Genomic DNA, 20,974 nt, shown 5'->3' on the forward strand with positions numbered 1-20,974 from the left:
AGAATTGTTCTCATCTTTAAATCAGTTAATTGCATGTTAATCATGAGCTATCAACCAATATCTTTGACTAGCATTCAATCTATATTTCTTCCAGGCTGATCAATCTTTTGTTTTGTTTTTTAGGAAAACCTATAACCATCTGCATTTACTCATTCAATTCACATATGACGCTGCTTTTTATTGATCGAATATTTTGACAAATGGAGAAGAGAGGTTAGTGCAGAGCCGCTGTTTTTTATCATGGGAGTTTAAGCACTTGAAAGCAAGCCTAATTACTACTGTTCAGCGAGTGGAGTAAGCTCAACCAAACTCATACACACTCTATGGCCTTCAGCAATACTTACATGGTTGTGTGCCAGCACTTGTTGGCGCCCTGAGCCATCATAATTGCAGAAGTCAATGTAGTCCAGCTTGCTATCAGCAAAGTAAATGCGCTTGTTTGGTAAATCAAGGGTCAGACCATTGGGCCAGTATATTTTTGTGTGCACAATTGTTTTGCGCATGGTACCATCAAGGCCAACACTCTCAACACGCGGGTTTTCACCCCAGTCAGTCCAGAACATGAGACGAACCCTGAAAGTTGGATACAGGCAAAAACAATCAGTAACACAGAAAATAGTGAATGAACTACGTAATCGGGTAGTGCCAGTGCGTTTCAAGCATCTACCAAACTATCTATAAACGTGTTCCCAACACGTTTTACCTCCTCAGAAAGGATAATTTTCTTCTGCTTGCACTGTCCCATGGATTATGTGCTGCCATCTACCAAAGGCCTGACTAAGTACCGAGACAATGCTAGACTCTCCATGTTGCTGCTAGAAAATGCAAAGTACCACTGAGGAGCTCAGCTTGTCTTTGGCCATTCTTACCCAAAACCCATGAACGGAATCCATCCCACGCATGGAAGGGGCCGAATAGCAATAGCTGCATGAGGGACAATGATTTTTTAATTAAGGAAGCACAGGTTTTAATGTGAACAGTAGTTATGAGCTAGGGAATAGGCAAAATGTGTCTGTTTGGTCTGTTCACAAGAATTTCAAACAATCCTTATATAACACACACAAGAAAATGCGTGGTGGTGTTGAGAACTGAACAAACACTTATGTGGGTTTAAGCCAAATTCTCTAACAACTGCTCAACGTCCACTTTTGACTGTGATAAACTGTTATAAGCTAGGAAGGAAGTGGGCTAGATATGTCCTTTCATGGCTAAGGCAGCATCTCCGGACTGCATAGAATGATGTGCAGTAAGAAGGAAAGTGCTTTAGTACAGTGAATGTGAGACCAGGGACAAGTACATAAAAAAAAAAGCTTCACGCCAGCTCTTACTATTAAATCAGTACAGTATGCCACCACAATAAAGAGGTGCTTGCCATCAGTAATAAGTCTGAGGCTGTATTAGGATAGGACAGGATTGCTTTCTACAGTACATTCTTCTCATGATCACATGAAAGTTTCTAAACACATTGACGAGTTGAAAGCTAATAACTGATGTTTGCATTGACCGAGTTAAAGGAATTGGCGTCACTAGAGTCTGCCAGTTTCATGGGTGGGTTTCAAATGGATCGACATATGCCCCGCTTTGAAAATGAAAAAAAAATTATTTTTTTTTGATGACGTGTTTCAAGCTCAGGTTCTGGATGTCAGAACACCAATGTGTTAAGCGCTAGGTTGCGCCACCATAGTAACTCCCACAACAGGTGCTTTTATAGTGAGGCTGATGAAACTGCATCATCAAATCAAGCAATTTCATAGGGTATCAATTCAAACATTTTCCTAGATGAGAACAAAAGAGGAGAGAAGACCATTGTGAAAAAAATCCTAAAGAAAAAAAATGCAGTGTTCATGCAAGTTCAACACGCACGTCAAAAAGTAAAGAATCTCTCTAGGAAAGAGAATTTCTGCTGTGACATGCTGCCATGGTCTGAACAGTAGTGCAGGCACACCAAAGAGCAGCTAGATGACACTCATGATGAAAATAGGCTAAGGCAACAGGACCACAGACATATTACCAGAAGGATTGTGGTGAGGGTGCCAGGGCACACAAGTTGTGGTGGCACAAACCAGAAGACATGTAGTACCAGTTAAAGGAGAACTTCAAAGAATGTCTGCAAGACACCATAAACAAGTGGCACAGGCAGGTTGAGAGTGCAATTCAGTGCACTCCTATTGAAATTTCCTCGTGCAACAGTTCTGTTTACCAAGAATTTCACAAATGACTTCAAACATGATTGTGACATGCACAGTTGACTGGTTCCACAATAACATGGCGATGGTATGGTAGCCGCATGGAAAACTACTGCACTGCAAGTTTAAGCAAAAATACACCCCCATTTAAGGTATACAGCACATACAGTGCATTGCAGTGTAGCAGGGTTCTTGCTCTGCCTCACAGTAATGGCTATAATTATATCTGTAGTAGCCATGGGCCACTGTGGTTGACAACAATAAGCAGAAATATATGCATGTGCAAATTGTTATCATGTGTCTGCCTCCTCTCTAGCTTCTATCAAGAGGCCTTGGAGGTCTAAACCTTTGTTAAAAAAATGACACTAAAGGTGTATACCCTTCTCTTGGGTCCAGAGACAAGCCTCTCGGTTGACTAATATTTTCCTTCAGCAGAACAATATGGTTCTTTCCATCCAGTGTTGACACTTCAATTGTCTTGAGCCGAGAGTCAACCCAGTACAGATTGCGTGCCACCCAATCAACAGCCAAGCCTTCCACCAGATCAAGGCCACTAGAAATTACCTAGAAAAAACAGTGAAACAGTACTTAAGATGATATGTAACAGCTAACATTTCTCAATAAAATCTATCAAAACATTTTTCAAACTATGCAAGGCTTGGATTTAGAGTGAAATATTCAAGAGAATGACAATTTTAATAGTAGGATGGTCATTTGACACATCCAGTGCTCAACTTAGGATAGTCATCAATGAACAGATACATGACTGATCTGTTTGTTACACCATAAGTGTAACAAACAGTTCATTGCCATAACATTCTTTCTATGCCACATTCACAATTCATTAATCCAGGTTAATGCAAATAAGTAGAACATTTGGTTTTAAGGTGACGAAAATGTATTAAGGCTTGAAGGGATCACTGACCACTTGTGGTTCTCCACCTTTAGTCAGCCGGAAAACTTTCTTGACACTCATATCTGACCAATAAATGGTGTTGGTGGCCATGTCCGAAGCAGTTGCTACAACGTTTTCCACTTTTACAGGCACACGCTCCAGAAAGCTTGTGTCCAGGTTCGCAACCAGGATTGAACGTCGGTTTGATATCACCAAGAAGGCATCAGACCTGTCTTTAGGAGGGGGGGGGGGGAACGACACAAAAGATTGGGTGCTTACATTTATCTTCAGCGGCAGTTGTCATAGGTATTGTGATCACCACACAATAGAAACGTCAAAGTGCATTAAACCACTTATATTAAAAACGATGCATGAGCTGTACATATATATAAATTATTTCTGACCAAATCTACTTTATCATTTTAATATGCCAGATATTTGGTTGCTGTACAAGTCAACTTCCCTTCGAGATGAGCAACCAGACCACTGCAGTAGATAAAAGTTCCTACGATATCTAAAGAGAAGACATAACTGCTGGCACTTCATCATGCACCACTGAATAATAACACTGACTCTTTTCAATGGAAACTAAGCAAAAATTTGAGTAATCCAAACTGTTTGTATACTCTTCATTTAGCTCCAATAGATGCAGAGCCCCTGTGAAGCTGAATTTGCGATAAGACAGGCAGAATTACAAAGTATGTTGATGTTCAACTCTGAAGAAGTCAACCAAATTTTTCTAACAATATGTCAGTGACTTCCAGCAAAAGAAATTGTAATTCTCCAAACACTTACTGGTTGCTTTACATTTGTGTTTGAGCTCAAGAGAGTAGCCAGGCTCGCATGAGCATGTGTATGATCCCTTGCTGTTGATGCAGTGCTGGCTGCAAGTTCCAGCAATCAGGCATTCATTGAGGTCTATTGAGAGAAAAAAAGAAAAAAGGTACATTTTACCCTAAGGATCATCCCCTTTCATCAATAAGCTGGAGCTAAGGAGAAAGAAACTTAGCATCACTGTACTGTTATCGGAAATGGTGGGAAGGCAACAGTACAAAGTATAAAATGTGTGTGCTTGTTTAATGACACAGTGCTCTAAGCCATTTCTAAGTCTAGTGAAAGAAATGTTCATGAAGCATGCAGCCAAGATACAAATGTGAAGGCTTTGAGAAGAACAAAGGCACTAAGCTTAATATTGGAAGCAGTGAAACACTACAAAATATAAAAACATGCTGCATTACATCACATATGCTTCATGTAAATATGAACTGGTGCCATAGCCACTATGCCATTACAGTAAGCGGGAATGCTTTATGCAAGACAAAACTCATGTTCATAGTGGTGTAACCTGCTTATATAAATGCAGAAGAAAACTGTATTTTTACTAAACAGCAAAAAGTACTAGTAAAAAATCCCTTAGCTTCACTATATTTGAGTAAAAGGCAAAGGCAAGCAGCATTTTCTAAATGGGCTGTGATAGGAGTACCTCATGAAAGGCCAGTGGTTAGTTCCTGGCCACAGAGCTAAAATTCCAAGTAGTGTAATGCTGCAAGTCCTCACCAACACACGTTGTTGTGTCATTCAGCACTTCTCCCTTTGGACAGGTACAGAGGGGGCCCATGGGTGTTACATGACACCCATGTGTGCACCCAGCCTTGTTGGCCTTGCATGGTGTGGATGCTGCAATAGGCAAGGTGTGTTTTCTTCTCCAGTCTCTAGGTAAAATCTGGAATAACTGAACTTACCACAACCAGGGCCTTCATCAGCTCCATTTGGACAATCAGGCTTTCCATCACATACCACAGATATATTCACACAACGATTAGTAACTCCTGGGCAAAGCCACTGCCCATGCTCACATTGGAACTTTGGTGCAACTGAAAATAGAAGGCATCAAATTTTGACTTGTGTACAGTTAGCTTCATCTGTCAATACCCACTATGAAACAAATTTTAAATCAGTAGACCTTCTCAAAGTAACCGAATAAAGCTTTTCACAACATGAAAGTATCTTTCACAGAAGTAACTGTGCAACAACAATTCGAATTTAGAAAGAAGAGGTGCTGCATTATGTAATAATATGGCATAAAAGCAATCTGAAACATTCAATGTAAATTTTTAAAGTATGTACGCTGTAGCGGCTACAATGGTTACTAACTGATAGGGTAAAGTAAAAAAGGATGTATATTTTAAAAGTGCAACAACAGATGGAACACAACAAGCCACAGGAAAGCGCTTAGTACACATGAGCATGTCTTATCTTTTCCAATCTACCCTCAGCCTTCAATCATGCTGACTGAGTGCACGCTTGAATTGTGTGGGTTTTACTAGTATTAAATTGCCTTCACATATGAATGGGGTAAGCGCGGCAGTATTGGTTGGTCCCAAAATCAAATGTAGCACAACACTACTAATAATACCGCAGTAATGGATGGCAATATCTGGTGGTGTTTTAAAGACTAAGGAACTGCCATTATTCTCCGCAATAAAAAAAGAAAAAAAAACTTTTCGGAATCTTCAAGTCAGCTTCTTGCATAGTGGAAGTTCCATCAATGGTCATAATGGCGAGGAAATGAGGCTAAAATCTTGTGCAACGTTGGTTGCTTTCAACGCAAGGCTGATGCATGTGTGGTCACCACATGTATCTGCCATGCACCGATTTGCCACCAATACACTTAAATATTTTCACCTGAACAGTGCTGACAATTAGGACAAAGTCACCATGTCAAGATTTTTTCTTTGAGAGCTGCTTGCACCACCGCAGTGAAAGAGCTTTCACTTTGCAGGTAAGAATTTTGGGGCAAAGGGCTTACTTTCTGTAAGCACCACCTTATTCATCATGAGGGTGATTTTTAGGCCTATAGGGTACACATATCTGGAGCGACATGTATGTCCCGATGATTAAGTAGATGCCTAAATGTGTGGGCAGCTGTTGACAACACATACCAGAACAATGTCCCAGCCCCACTTAAAAATGTGACACTGACATGAGGCAACCAGTCAGCGACACTTGTGATGTTTTAGCCAACCAGACACTAACCCCCGTACTCAGAAATGCAACTTATGTTGAAGCTCATGCTTGACTTGATTTAAATGACACCTGGCGTTAAATGCCCAAGGACGCTCACTGCGTATCCTTTGGCGTGTTCACGATAATCGTCATTTAGATCAAGTCAAGCGTGGGCTTCAACTTAAGTTTCATTTCTGAATACGGGGGTAAGACACCTCTACATTTGAAGTCTACTGAAAGAAAACTAGTACAGTAAAAGCATGAAAATCACATACTGTAATTGATTAAACATTACACAAGAGCTGAATCTAAACCAGAGTTCAAAATTAACTTCATGCTATAATAAAACAAAAGGAATTTCTCACCACAAGCATGTCTGCTATCCTCATCTGAATTATCTCCACAGTCATCACTTCCATCACATATCCAGGACTTGAAGATGCACTTGGAATTGTTGCACTTGAAATGGTTCTGTGGACATTCAACTTGGCCTGACAAAATCAATACGAAGAACACAACAAAGTTGAATAAAAAGTACATCACTTATTTTACTGTAATTTTTTATTAACACCATACACTGAAGTGGTGAACAATGTGTGCCAATTCTATGCTGAATATATATGAGTTAGGTGCAATAACACTTCGAACTTCGGTAATTCTTATACATAGCTGTTCCCCTGCTTCTTTTATTTTTCCTTTCTATATAGTGTCTTCAAATCATGAATTTGTACATTTAAGGACACATTACTGAATTTCAGCCCACTTTCATTAATCACATTCAGTTTTAGATGAGCATTTACCCCAGTTATTAGTTCTAATTGACTACATCATAAAAGTAAAAGCTCACCGCAAGAAGAAGGTTCGTCACTGCCATCTTCGCAGTCAGCATTGCCGTCACAATACCACAGCTTAGGAATGCACACCCTCGACTTTTTGCACTGGAAGGACTTTTCAAGGTCGCACTGGTCAGGTGCCAATGACGCTGCAAAAATGAAAACCAATTGTGAACATTCACTACGTAAACTATAAAGTTTGCTGACGACAGGAACACTCCCCTGTACATTGAAATAATTAATGAAACTGACTGTACAAATAAAAATTATACAGCACTAATTGTGCAGGAGTGGATGTCCATAGGATATTACATTCACTGGGTGCTTAGTTGCCCCAGTATCCTTTTCATTGGAAAAAAAATTAATTATGTGTTACGTCTCATGTTTACTGTATTTAAAAAAAAAATGATAACAATACGGAAAACTTGTGAGCAAATTGAAAAAGAAAACTAGTGATAGACCTGCTTCTTTGCATTATACGCATGCATTAGTGAAGAATACTTACGACATCCTTGTTCGTCAGAGCCATCTTGGCAGTCACTGACTCCATCACATCGATAGCTTTCATGAATACACTGTTTTTTGTTGGAGCACTGAAACTGTGAAGAGCTGCAGACAGCTGGAGGGCAGTTGTTCTCATCAGCTTGGTCAAAGCAATCATTGTCTCCATCACAAACCCAGCTGCGTGGGATACAATGACCTGATCCAGGGCAAGTGAACTGGTAGTATGCGCATGTTTTTTCCTCTGAAAGTACAGTGAGATAAGATGCAACATGAGCCAAGTGCAACTTTTGTTACAGGGTGTCTACCGACTGGGAAAACCAAGAAGTCTCAGGGATTCTGAGTAGTCTGGAAATACTCGGGAAAATTTGTGCTTCTATCAGGGAAAATTAGCTGTAATTTTATTGAAAGGGAACGAAAGTCGCAGTAATGCTGCCTCGAGTAACAGGTGAATCGTAATGAATCGTCTTTGACACCATGTCGTCGTCTGGAGGAGTTGCCAGAGTACAGTTAACGACTGGCTTTCCGCACGCCTGATGGCTTCGTGGCACTACCACAGAACCCCTATATAGGGTCAATGTATAAGAACGTCTGAAATTTTGGATGCAAGAGACCTTCGCCGTCCAATGTTCCGGACTGTTTGCTGTGACCGTAGGTCCGAAACGGCATTAATCAAAGCCACTGGAGCTCTCGCATGCAGATCCGCTGGCAGCCGTAGCCACCACAGTGGCAACACTAGGCCTAGCTGCTTCGACGTTCGCTATTTAAAGCTTCTTGCCGTTCAGTACCGTGTCTTTCATTGCAAAAATTCGTCGCTGTCAGCAATGTCACTGACTCCACCTTTGTGGCCCTCGCAATTGGCTTCGAAGCTCGGAAAAAACAGGATGTTGCATAATGCCGGTTCCCGAAAGTCTGCAATGTTACGCTGTGAAGCATACGCGAAAGTATTTGCGGTGAAGCATAACAAGCGTGGGAAGAGGCAATTGTGACGAGAGATTGTATGTATTCCTTAATTATACATGCACGCACCCACCATCTCCTGTCTCCGTACGAGCCCCAATATGCCTAATAAGTGTACTGGCAGGCTTTCAGAGCTTCTTTGGATGTGCCTGTGGTGATTTGAGCCCTCAAGGGCAGTAAAATTTATGCATTCAATTTTTTCCGAACTGCCTGATTTTCGGACGTTGACTGTACAACTCTCCAAGAGGATGCTTCAAATGGTCCATGTGGCAAACGCGCAGCGGAAGGAGGACAAGAACACACAGGACCTACACATTGAGGAATGAAAGGGAAAGGAAGCCTGCTGCCGCTTCTTTGTAGGGAGCTTGAACTCAAAAGACAAAGTGTTGGCATATGTCAAGATGCAGGTGTCCCTCATCCAAACTAAAATAAACTCTTTAAAACAGTGAAACACAACACTGAGGTGCTGTGTGCGGGCTGAGAGTATGTCAGGACAGTTGAGGTTGACAATTACCAGCTGTTCCGAGAGAATCTCCCTTGTGACAATGTTCGGGCCTCATACCAATGAGCTTGCCATCAGTTGATGGAACTAGCTCATATTCAAAAATATTTGCTTCTGTATGCATCTCCTTTTTATTCGTATTGAGAATGTTCAACTCGATTTGTAATGGGTACTAACATTTTTTTCCAAGATATTTTATTCGCTGTGCATTTTATTACCCCCCCCCCCCTTCTGTTTTCTTTTGCAATAAAATAAACACTATACCTTACTATTCAAACTGGATTTAGTCGTTTCTTTTATTTATAGAGAGTGATAGCGTCAGGCGACATGGTGTTAGCCCATCTTGACATAAAACAAAGTTCTGTGTCACTCAGAGAATTTTGCAAAGGCACTCAGGAAAACCTGGAAAACTCAGGGAACTTGGAAATGTCAACTTGGTAGACACCCTATGTTAGTAATGCAGTAACCAGAAAGCCAAGCCAAAAACATGTAAGTGAGACAATGAACTGCCAATCAAGTGCCAGCATACTCACTACAAAAATCTCCTTCATCTGAACCGTCCCCGCAGTCATTTTCAGAATCGCACTTCCAAGATTGCGGAATACATCGCCCATTCTCGCAGGAAAACTCCGAGTTGTCACACTTGACATTTGCTTGAAAAAAAAAAAAAAAGTTGTTACTGTATGTGCATATGGAGCAAAACAGCACTGGAGAAGCTAAATGAAACAGTAAACCTACTGCATCCGGTTTCATCAGAGAAGTCCCCACAGTCGTTGTCGGAGTCACATTTGAATGACAGGGGTATGCATCGACCACTACCACACCTGAACTCTCGAGGACTGCAAGTGTTTCCTGCAAGTAAACAAAGACACACAGTTACATACCATGGGAACTTCCACAAAACCTATGAGCTCTGAATATGCATGCTTAGCTTTCATGGCCAGGGAAGACCAATAACAATCTGAGCTTGAACTACACTGTAACGGCATCTTTGGAAGCTCATTCAGATAGTGGGTAAACATTATAACTTGTAAACAAGTGTCAAGATTCAAATAAGTTGCCAAGCAATAATTTGGACATGCTTGCTTATTGGGACAGCTCTGCAGCACCACCAGTAGCCCCACAGACATAATGTATATGGAGGACCAAAATTTCGGACACCTTACAGCATGCCGTGCAATAATTCAGACTCTGGCCGCACGGTTGTGTGTAAATTTGGCTACTGAGTCTAGCAGAAAAAAGATATTTTCCTCTTGATGCATCGCTGGCATGGTCATTGGCATCTGCTGGCGCCGATGAGAATTCGGTGCATACACTGACTGTCCTCTGTCTATCTGTAGCAACAACGCCGTCGATATAATGGTCGAGGTAATAACGACAATGGTCGAGATATGGGCCACGATTTTCGTAGCGATGCCTTGCACTCAGTTCTATGCCACTCCAGTGCCAACAATGACGTCCTATAGACATCCTATGGACATCTACTGTCAGGGCATGTTTATCCTAGGGATGTGACGAATATGTCCTGCAGACATCCCTCACATAACCATTTGGCTGCATTTTCCGTGTCCTGTATAAATCCCTTGCATGTCCACAAGGGACATCATGAGGACATGCTGCGTACATTTTACGGATGTATGTCAGGGCCTTTTGCACAGTGTTTGCACCATAATATTTATTACAGTCGCAGCACACGCTGCGTGACAGGTGCAACAGGCAGCTTGAGCACTCGTGCATCAAGAACAGATACATTTTGTGTACATGTTACGTGCACAGAAACATGTGCCAAAGTGCCGCCCACTCCTCATTCTTCTAGGCCTTGCACCAGGCGTAAGTGGCTTATTCAACAAACTGAAGTTTTCAAGGTGAATTACATCAGAAAATTCATAAAGTACAACAAACACACCAGCTACAGACCCGATAGCTCATGATTATCATTCGAAGGTGTGAGAAGCGTCATATTCTTACGAGTAAACACAAAGGCAAAGCCTCAATTGTAGGACAAGTATTCCCGTGTATGCTGATAAAAAGTCCACACGGGATATCCTTGTGACATCCGTGTAGGGTATCCAAAACTGGATGTGCAGCGGACTTGCCATTTGTCTCCAAAATGGTGCATGGACATTGGGACATGATTCGGATGCGAGAGCAAAATGGAAAAAGGATGCACACCCATAGTGCATGGAAAGCAAATAAACCAACAAAAATGTGCTCCAGAAAGCAAGAGTGAGGACAGCACTGAGTGCACTGTTGCTGCAACTGACCTTGGGCATATATTGCTTATGGTTACACAATGTGTAAATCCCGTAATATATCATTTCTCAGAGTTTGCTAGCAATCTTATTTACCAATGGTGACAAGAAGTCTGAATAATTGCTTACGTGTACAGTTGTTCATCTCATCCGAGTTGTCAAGACAGTCATCATCTCCATCACACACCCAGGTTTTTGGGATGCAGCGCTGGTTCTCACATGTAAAGTCCCATGTGTTGGGGCATGCCTGAACAGGTGGCTCGGCAGATGGGTCTGAAATACAGGTTCTGTTGTCCTTTGACAGCTGTTCACCGTATGGGCAGCCACAGCTCACAACCAGATCAGGGCCTTGGCTTCCATTTGATGGGATGGGAAAGCACAACTTTTGGCAGCCACCATTGTTGAATTGACATGGATGGCGACCTGACAGTGTGGAGAAATGGAAAGACATAAAATAATATGTTCTATTCATGCTAACTCCTGCAGCAACAGATTATTATTTCAGTATTCATGCAAGTAGAAATAAATGTGTGGGGAACATGGTCTAGTGACTGAATTACATTAATGCACAACCTCACAACCAATTGTGCTCATGCAACTATGTTTACAGTGGAACAAATTCCTGCAATAAGCCGTTCACTCTCATCACTCTCATACAGGAATTAAACAAGTGTCTTCATGTCAAAACTCACTGTAATGAAGCACACAATATGTTCAGTAATGTTTTCCATTAATCTAATGAGGCATTGCTTCACTAGAGAAACAGTTTGCTAAAACTGCCAGCCAACATAAAAAACATGCCATTGGTAACCTTATCAAACCATGCAAACAACAACGTTTGGGAATTCTTCTCGCATATCATCAACAAGCACCAATAACTTGTTTGCCAACAGTTAATAGCATGTCATGCTGAAATTTTAAAATAATAATAATAAAGAACATGGAGGCACTCATTTAAATGGGAATCACTTGCTTCGCTGTGGTTTAACTCACTATCAAACAATGACTTATGCAGAAATCTTTTATTGGTGTACAAGGTTATCACATTAAATTTTTCCTCCCCAATATAATCTGTGCAACAAAATAGCTTGTTAATTACCAGTGAATCATGATGTTAAGAACACTTAGGTAAGCTTAGTTGCATGTGCCAGTTGGATCAGTCATTGATATGCAACAGAGGATTTAGTGGTCATTTTATTGGTGATGGCAGAGGGCAATGCTGGATGCAAGCAAGGCCTAGGTGACCATACTTGAGTAAAGGTGCAGGAAGCATTTGTAGCAGCAACACACTCTGTGAGGAAAGCATAAAGGGAGCCGCCGCCACATCTTGTAGGCTACTTTGCTGATGGCAGAGGGTTACTACAGTGAAAGCTCGTTAATTCGAACTTCAATAATTCGAATTTATGGATAATTCGAACTGTACGATTTGGTCCGGCCAAGCTCCACAGAAGTGTATGTATAAAAAAGTCCGTTAATTCGAACGCGAGAAGGTTACCTCACGGATAATTCGAACTACGCTCGCCTGGCACACGGCCAGAGAAACATGCCTACTGCCTACACACAAGGCTGTATTGCCTCCGAAACGGAGAGAACGGCGAGAGAAGGCAAAATCGGAAAAAAAATCTAACCGACGCGGGGTCAGCCAGAAGGCAGCGGCGGCTGCCGCCTCTCCGTTCTACGTAACCTCCGAGACTTCGTGCCCGTTACGAATCTCGGAGGCTTTGCAAATCTTCTACAGCTGCTAATGTTGTGCGGAGATGGCATGGCAAGCGCCATCGTAACACAGCGAATCAAGTACTTCGCAGTTGCGCTTGCAATCAAGAACCAACGAATCAGAGCCTTCGCCACCTTCACATGTTCAGCGTCTGTCTCGGCAGTCTTCATCGGTTGTGCACGTCTGTTTTCAGCTTGGGAGGTATCGGCCATCGCGATTCATTGTGATGGTGTTAAGCCTCGGCTAACGTTCGTTTCGGTGGACATCGGTAGTGTGGCACAGTCGGACCTAGAGCTTCGACTTCAAGATGGCATGTGCCCGTGGCACACGCCATCACTTTCTGACACGCCAAATTTCTGACATGCCCTACTGCTTCTAAATCGCAGTGTACTGTTGCTCTCCTTCACTTTCGTTAGTTCGAACTTTCGTTAATTCGAACTGAAGCGGCTTCCCCTTGCGGTTTGAATTAACGAGCTTTTACTGTATAGGTGGCATGAAGCGGTGGGCATTCTTTGCAGCAGCGAGTCGTAAACTAGCAAGTATAACAATATTACAACGACAAAGCCAGTGTTGCTTTAGGGCATGTGGCATTTCGACAGCCTTGTAATGGAAAAATCTGGTATAGCTTCAGCGCATGCACCTTGATGTGAGCATAGAAGAATAACAAAGGAACCTGGCTGCACATGTGTTTGTTTTAGTTGTCAAAAATTAACACACTGAGGCAAAATTGTTGCCATTAGTGCAGTGCAACAAGATTTTTTGCAACATAGACAATGACAGAATATTTGGTGAACTCTTGAGGAACATGTTTTGTTGATGCTGATGCCATCTTTTCACAATATGAATAGGCCCCTATGGCTTCACATATTCTATTCAATGAAGTTTAACTTACTGTCAACTTTCTGGTTGTCCCGGCTGTAGACCTTAATGCCGTAAAGTCGGCTGCCTTCTTCCACTGTAGTTATAATCTTCTCATCAGCTCCAGTAATCTTGTGCATTTTCAAGATTGCGTCTAAACGCCAATCCGTGACAAACAGCCAATCTGCAACATGCCAGAAAAACAAGATAAGTATATTTTGTCAGAATAGCACAGTAGCACTGGAACTGTCAATCTATGCAGAAATACCCAATCCCAACTTCAAAAACTACAAACTCACCTCCATGAATGACTAGCGAGAAAGGGTGCTTAATACGTGGAGAGTTGATGGTCTGAACATCTGTTCCATCCAGATTGGCATGCTGTATGTGATCCAGTAGTGCATCACACCAATATAGACGATCAGTCTGAAAATCTATGCTGAGCCCATTCGGCCATCCCAACAGCACACCCCGAAAAACCATCACATTGCTTCCATCCAGGTATGCACGGCTGATATTTGCTGGTCTGTCCCATTCAGAGTAAAAGACATACCTGCAAAGATAAGTGAAGAAGCCATGTACAAGTGCTAACAACTGGTTCAACAGAAAGAAACTAAAAAGATCCTCAGAGCTAAACATACTGCTCAACCGACACTAATGGCCAGCTCACACTGGGACACTCAGTGTCTAGAGCAGCGTGGAATCTCCTACTGCCAAAATGCTGTGTCAATCACATTGCTCGCCTATTGTACTGCTTGAGCTGCTTTCAGCTCTTGAAATACCATGGAAAACAGAGCGCACAATATTTTACTAATGGCACAACTTGTCGAGTAAGCACTTACACAGCTGTGCAATGTTTAGGGCCTTTTCGGTAGAATTCACCGCTGCCGAATTGGATTCCGTGCTGCTTTATACGCCAAGTGTCTGTAAACGAGACTTAAGTGTGTTAAACTAAGAAACTCGGATCTGAATCTGTAATGAGTGAACCAGGAAATGATTGTCGTGACTGGATTAATGCTTTCCAAAATTATTTGTTGCCTAGAGATGCACATACGCACAGAAAAAAAACTACACATGAGCACTCACATGTCCTCTTTTTTTTTTATGTCTGTGTGTCTAATGCTACAATTTATCATAATGCAGCAGCAACAAGCCTAATACCTACAGTTCTCTTTAAGGCTAACTCCTATTGTTTAGCTGTTCATACACTCAATTTGGTTTAGAGGTTGAGGTGCAACAAACAGCAAGAATAGCGTCATGCACTAGCATGACAGATGTTTGCACCCATGAAGCTGCCTCAGAAGAATGATGTTTCAAAGGATATAACATGCCTCACAGTAGCGAAGTACTTAAGGTTTACTGCACATCTGAAGCAAGAATAGCACATTTTTACAAAAACATTACCACCCACCCTTTGTTTGGATGGACAACAATGGCACGAGGACGCTTTAAGTTCTTCAACAGTGTTCTTCGGTACTGGAAGTTTTTGACACTAATGACATTCAGTGTTCCTTTTCTACTGTCAATGTAATATAGGTTATGAGAAACCCAGTCCAAGGCCAGGCCTTCTACTCCTTCATTTTGGGATGCTAAAACATTTTCTTTCCCTGTTTTAAATAAAAAAGAGGCAAGTTAGATATCAATAAAATGCACTTTCATAAAGAAACAAAGAAAATTTTTAAAAATAAGTACCAACCTGATCCATCAATTGTGACTCTGTAGATAACATCCAGGATGACATCGGAGTAGTAAATGAATCTTTCACGTGCATCGAAGTCTAAGCCAACAAAGCGAGCTGATTTGCTAACAATTGGCACCATGGCATCTGTGAACCCATCCTGAGTTATGTTCATAAGGCTGCCACGCACAAACTTCTGCTGAGAGTAAAGCAAGAATGTTGACACCCCTGGAAAAAATAGAAATGTACTTTTGCATAAGTGCTGTCTGTAATAAATGGCGTTGATAATTATGGTCAGGTTCATTTTCAACAAACAAAGCTATAATAAAGAATATCACATATTGAAGTGGGTGCATCCATCAGAGGCCTTGTACTGCAATTCTGCATCAATTATATGGACATTCACGGTGAAATTTTGCTATCTTTTGCTATCAGCAATGCCCTGATGTTTCATATATATTTGTTTATATGTGCCATATGTTTATGTATGCTGTATATGCTAGGTAGATGCTATATTATTAAAATGGCAAATTTGCTCAAACTAGGTCTTATAGTCTTGATTGAATTATTCCTCAGCACTTTTCACAATTTCGGAGTGCAAGCAAGTCATAAAATGTTTCATTCGCAGCATATGCCTTTCATTTTAAATCTTAACATGCAATTAAAAATAGCAAAACATTATCAGGGCTCACAATCCAAAAGTAATTAATTTTATTGGCACCAGCCACAGCGCTCTTTATGGGTAGTATAGTGGCACTGGCGTGATGCTATTATAAGTTTTACACCGCATGCTAAACCTTTTAAGCGTCCAACAATTTTGACACACCCACATGTGCTGCACCCGCATATAGATAGAACACCATCCGAGGAGTTCAAGGGCAGCACAAAACCTGGCTATCGTTGTCAATGTTTTGCCCTTCGAGCAAAACTGCCAATTTGTTTTTTCAGTCCTTTATTTTTTCTCTTCTTCCCCAATCTTGTCCCGCATGCACACCTCTTTAAAATCCACCAGTAACATTGTAATATAGTACCTGTTACAATATATATTACATAACTTTATGAATTTCTTTATTTAACAAACAAGTTATCAGTTCCTGTATTGGGTGACAGATCTTAATAGTTTTGTGATCTTGAAAGAATAAAATTAAATCAATCACTTTCAGTCTAAGGACTTATTAGAAATAAGTTGAGAAAGAGGCAGTTTGTACCAGAGACTAGAGGATCATGAACAGCATGACCCATCCATTCATTATAAGTGGATATTGAACCATCTGCTAATGTTTGTGCCAGCATAAACTGCAGCTATTACCCCTCAAAATAAACATATAAGGCTGAATCCAAAAACCTCTGATTACGAAAATGATGTGTCATTGGCCAATCATCGTTGCTAACAATGTTTGTTACAGAATTGGCCAGCATCTTACTCTACAAATGGCTCAGCATACCTTCTGCATTGAGAATATGCACCCTGTGCAACTGTCACAGCATTTTATAGGGATAGCCATTCTAGGGCTGTTATATAGACTTTCAATATGAATTTGTGGCATCGCCGCCAACGGCCATTATTGCAGTTGCTTCCCAAGTAATGATCACATCGTCATGCCAACAATAAAATAGAATATATTTGCAAATAATTAAAAAAAAAACTTCAGCTGGCATCAAAACTGGGATCCTTCACTCCAAAAAGTGATAAGTGATGCTTCAGTTAATTAATTTAAATTATGGTGTTTTACATGCCAAAACTATGATCTGATTATGAGGCACGCTGTAGTGGGAGATTCTGGGATAATTTGGACCACCTGGGTTTCTTTACCATGCACATAAATCTAAGTACACCGATGTTATCGCATTTTGCCCCCATTGAAATGCGGCTGCCGTGGTCGGGGTTCGATCCTGCGACCTCGTGCTCAGTGGCCCAACACCATAGCCACTAAGCAACCATGGCGTTTGATGCTCCAATTAACTGGGCCACTAGACATTAACAAAGTGCGAGCACAAAGAGCCGCTATCCTTCACGAGGCAGACATTGTGTGTGCTACAGAATATAAAAGGCAGTCATAAACCAGCAATGAGGAAGCTATGTGAAGCTGGTGGCAAGAAGTGATGTACGTAAAAGTTGTGGGTCTCTAAAGGTATGAATGCATTTAACCGGCAATCTATCACTGACAAAATACTCATGCTCCCAGGAACTTTGGAGGCCCATTTTGACATGTCACAATGGACAGTTTAGATAGTCTGGTTGTTTACTGTTCTGAAGATGTGCAATGCTAATAGTGACTTTTGCATTAAATGTGACAAGCATATTGACAGACCACATAAATAGCATGTGCTGCTGGCATTGTTGATGGAAATTCAATCTATCCTACCACTGGTGAGAGAGTGGAGCGAAGAAAAGTTCTGATGAGTTTTGCATTTAACTTGGTGTTCAATGCCATGGATTGAGGAAGGCCATAATTACTGCCATGATTTCCAAAACGACACTGTCTTTATTCTATCTTTTAGTCTTGTTGTGGATTGCTGCTGGCTTCTGGGTTGTCTTGGCTTGGTGCACTACACTATAATGAGTATGAGGTGAAATGTTGTAGTGGTTCGTCTTCAGCGCTGCCCACATCTTTGTAGACATAGGCTAGTAATCAAACAGCTACACTCACTGGGTATGAGCTGTCCAACATTCTTTGCATCAGGTTCGAGATATTCTTAGACAAAGACAGTGTTGTATCAGATAAGCAGGCAAAGCCCAGCTTCAAACATGCAGTGATGTACAGACTGTTTATGCCCCACTGGAAACATATGCTCCAACTGATACTGTGCGTAATACTATGATGGCTATTGCTGTCGCTACTTTGAACATAGGGTTAGCAAAACAAAAAATTTTTTCTTTAACAAATCTTCCAATTTACCAACATAACTCTTCAAGCTTATCCAACGTGTTAAAGTGGAATTTAACTGTTATCCGCCATGTTAAAGTGCAGTTTAACTGTAGAATGAAGAAGCTACAGAAGGGCAGAATAATTGAAAACTGCATCAGCCAGTACCACTGGCACATCAGAACTTAAGCAAATTTATGGCCAGAGTTCAAGCCCTTTTGTCAGCAATTTCTAGCACTGTCAACTTACTTGTGCAGTCCTTTCTATTTGACAGCAGTTCAAAGCCTGTGTGACAAACACATCTGTAGCCAAGCAGACCAAATCCACCAGATCCCCGGGTCACAATGCACATGTGCTGACAGCCACCATTGTTCAGACCACAGGGATTTGATACTGAAATGCAACACATGAGAAGAATCAGCTTAAACACATACATCAAGAATGAACCAGCACACAAAGGTTGAAATTCCTTGACAATATTGGCTCACCAACAGGCTGGCGCAAGGGGTGGTAGGACTTGATGGCACCAGGTTCCTTTGAAAGCTGTCTATCCCTATGTACTATTGTGACTGTATCATTGTTGTTGAATATTTTGGCTTGGAGAACTCCTTGTCGGGTACCATCCGTCCAATACACTTTGTCCTCAAACAATGTAATCTTGTTCGGAGATGGTACACGGGTGCTACCTCGAATAATGATGTTCCTTATGGTGGGAGAAGTGGGACGGAAGTGGGGGGGGGGGGGGGATAGACAAATCTTGTCAGTGCGCAAAAAGATATGCAATAGTTGCACTATTGTCATAAGTACAGAGACACATGGGAGAGACTATTTGCACCTAATGCAATGAAAGGCCCAAGCATACTAAGACGTACGCTAGCTAGTGTGTGGAGAGTATTCACTGTGGTGGCGATTCTACTGTTGACTGCATCATATAAACACACAATGCCAATGATAAATTTTACTTAAATGCATAAAACTATGCCTAGTTTCTTAACTAAATTTGACCATCTGAATTAAACTTGACAAAGCTGAAGGAGTATTTGACAAATCAAATACTTCTGAGGATGCCAGTGAAAGCAGAAAAATTGCAGGCTTCTGCATCGATTAAAGTTCACAGCATCATATGGCAAAATGTACACGTGATTACTAAAAGGGTTAACAACTTCATGCACCCTACCGCAGTTCTCCCTTCAAATGGCAAATGACAAGCTTCTACTCATGTCTAAATGCATTTGGCTCCCCTTTGAAAATTGTAATATTGCTTTTAATGCAGTGGTGCCTCACAGAATGAACTTAATTTGTTCTGTGGACAGGTTTGCTCTACAAGACATTCGTTCTATGGGGCCTATTTTAACTGCTACTGTTTCCTGTGGGAAACCTATTAATTAAATTTCAGAGGTTGGTTATTGATGCAAAAACACAAAATGATTACAACGATCATAAAAAATTTGTCAATGTATTTACCAAGGTTGGAGGATGTTCAAGATTCATAGAGAGGTAAAGGATAGAGGAAGTATGACTATTTGCACTGGTGTTTACACCCATCTTCACATTAAGAAAGGCTTCTCAGTTCCATCAGAGTTCATCTTCCTCAGTTAGATAAGGCAGAACACACTTCTGTAAAAAGCTTTCTTCTGTCTCTATTCTGCCATTTCTCAAAGATCCAGGAAGGAAGAACTAATCTAGTCATCTGCCTCTCCCTGCAGCACATTTCTGAAGGTGATACAAGAGTGATGAGATAGTGAGGCTAGGTGAAAGAAAGTAGTAGCCCAAGAATATGGAGACCCAGGAAATTATGCAAACCACTGTATGTCTGAAATTTACGTTTATACTTATAAGAACTAAAATCACAACTAGCACCTGCGATACCCTCCAGGCATTTACTTCCCCTTCAATATCTTAAAAATGCTACATTTGTTAATAATGGATGCTGCAATCTGCATCAGTGGTCAAAATGTGGCACATGGCAGTTCATTTTCACAAGGCAAAAATCCTTTTTGGTGCATGCAGGTAGCTGCTGTACTGAGGGTTAATGTGGTTGATTACCAGTATCAGGATCAAAGAGGCACAGGTTCAATCACTGTTGATGTGTTCTTAAGTATAGCTATGCTTACCACTGCCACAGCAACATTGGGGCATGACAACAGCACTTATAAAGCCAGCAATAGCAAAAGTAAGACATAAAGAGCTAATAAATACTGCATTATGAGGAAGAAATCAAAATACAGTTGAATGAGCTGAAATAATAAGGACAGCGTTGCACACACAAACTTTTAAACAAATCTGACAAATGTCACTTACCTATTGCTGCCAGTGTAGTCAATGGCAACAATCTGGTCCAGCTGGGAGTCGCACCACACAAGAAATTTAGTAACGTAGTCTACAGTGAGACCTGTAGCCTTGTAAATGGCAGTTACTATGGTCGTCCTGTGTGATCCATCCATGTGTGCACGGTCAATGTGGTCACCATCACTGAAGAACATATAGCTGCAACAACAACAAAGTTCCAATTAAGAAAAAACTGCCCAACAGGTAAATGTTAAAACAACACTTATTATGAACATACTGAATGCATTGAGGCTTCACATTTGGAGAAAGAGTGAAATTCTCCCTACAGCACCTATCTTTGCAAAAGCATACCATTACAAATGTGATTACATTACACATTACACCTTTCCCAAGTGCTAAGCATGATCAATGATTGAAAGGTCTAGTTTATTAC

General features: G+C 41.2%; 1 protein-coding gene across 2 annotated transcripts in view; it reads right to left on the minus strand.

Annotated features, from left to right (window-relative positions):
- The window catches only part of mgl (low-density lipoprotein receptor-related protein megalin), a 247,389-nt gene that overhangs the window by 57,289 nt on the left and 169,126 nt on the right, over window positions 1-20,974 (minus strand). For both annotated transcript variants that reach the window (XM_065448860.1, XM_065448862.1), the window contains exons 12-30: window positions 20,554-20,739; window positions 18,741-18,955; window positions 18,502-18,645; window positions 15,404-15,613; window positions 15,119-15,314; window positions 14,007-14,260; window positions 13,742-13,891; window positions 11,265-11,558; window positions 9,622-9,735; window positions 9,417-9,536; window positions 7,426-7,665; window positions 6,935-7,069; window positions 6,453-6,578; window positions 4,824-4,955; window positions 4,639-4,758; window positions 3,877-3,999; window positions 3,112-3,314; window positions 2,566-2,750; window positions 345-573 (exon numbers count right to left, since the gene is read on the minus strand). In XM_065448860.1, the coding sequence (XP_065304932.1) occupies window positions 345-573; window positions 2,566-2,750; window positions 3,112-3,314; window positions 3,877-3,999; window positions 4,639-4,758; window positions 4,824-4,955; window positions 6,453-6,578; window positions 6,935-7,069; window positions 7,426-7,665; window positions 9,417-9,536; window positions 9,622-9,735; window positions 11,265-11,558; window positions 13,742-13,891; window positions 14,007-14,260; window positions 15,119-15,314; window positions 15,404-15,613; window positions 18,502-18,645; window positions 18,741-18,955; window positions 20,554-20,739 (3,376 nt within the window). The remainder of the gene's footprint in view (window positions 1-344; window positions 574-2,565; window positions 2,751-3,111; window positions 3,315-3,876; window positions 4,000-4,638; window positions 4,759-4,823; window positions 4,956-6,452; window positions 6,579-6,934; window positions 7,070-7,425; window positions 7,666-9,416; window positions 9,537-9,621; window positions 9,736-11,264; window positions 11,559-13,741; window positions 13,892-14,006; window positions 14,261-15,118; window positions 15,315-15,403; window positions 15,614-18,501; window positions 18,646-18,740; window positions 18,956-20,553; window positions 20,740-20,974) is intronic.

This window comes from Dermacentor albipictus, chromosome 1 (genome assembly GCF_038994185.2).
Source record: "Dermacentor albipictus isolate Rhodes 1998 colony chromosome 1, USDA_Dalb.pri_finalv2, whole genome shotgun sequence".
NCBI lineage: Eukaryota > Metazoa > Arthropoda > Arachnida > Ixodida > Ixodidae > Dermacentor > Dermacentor albipictus.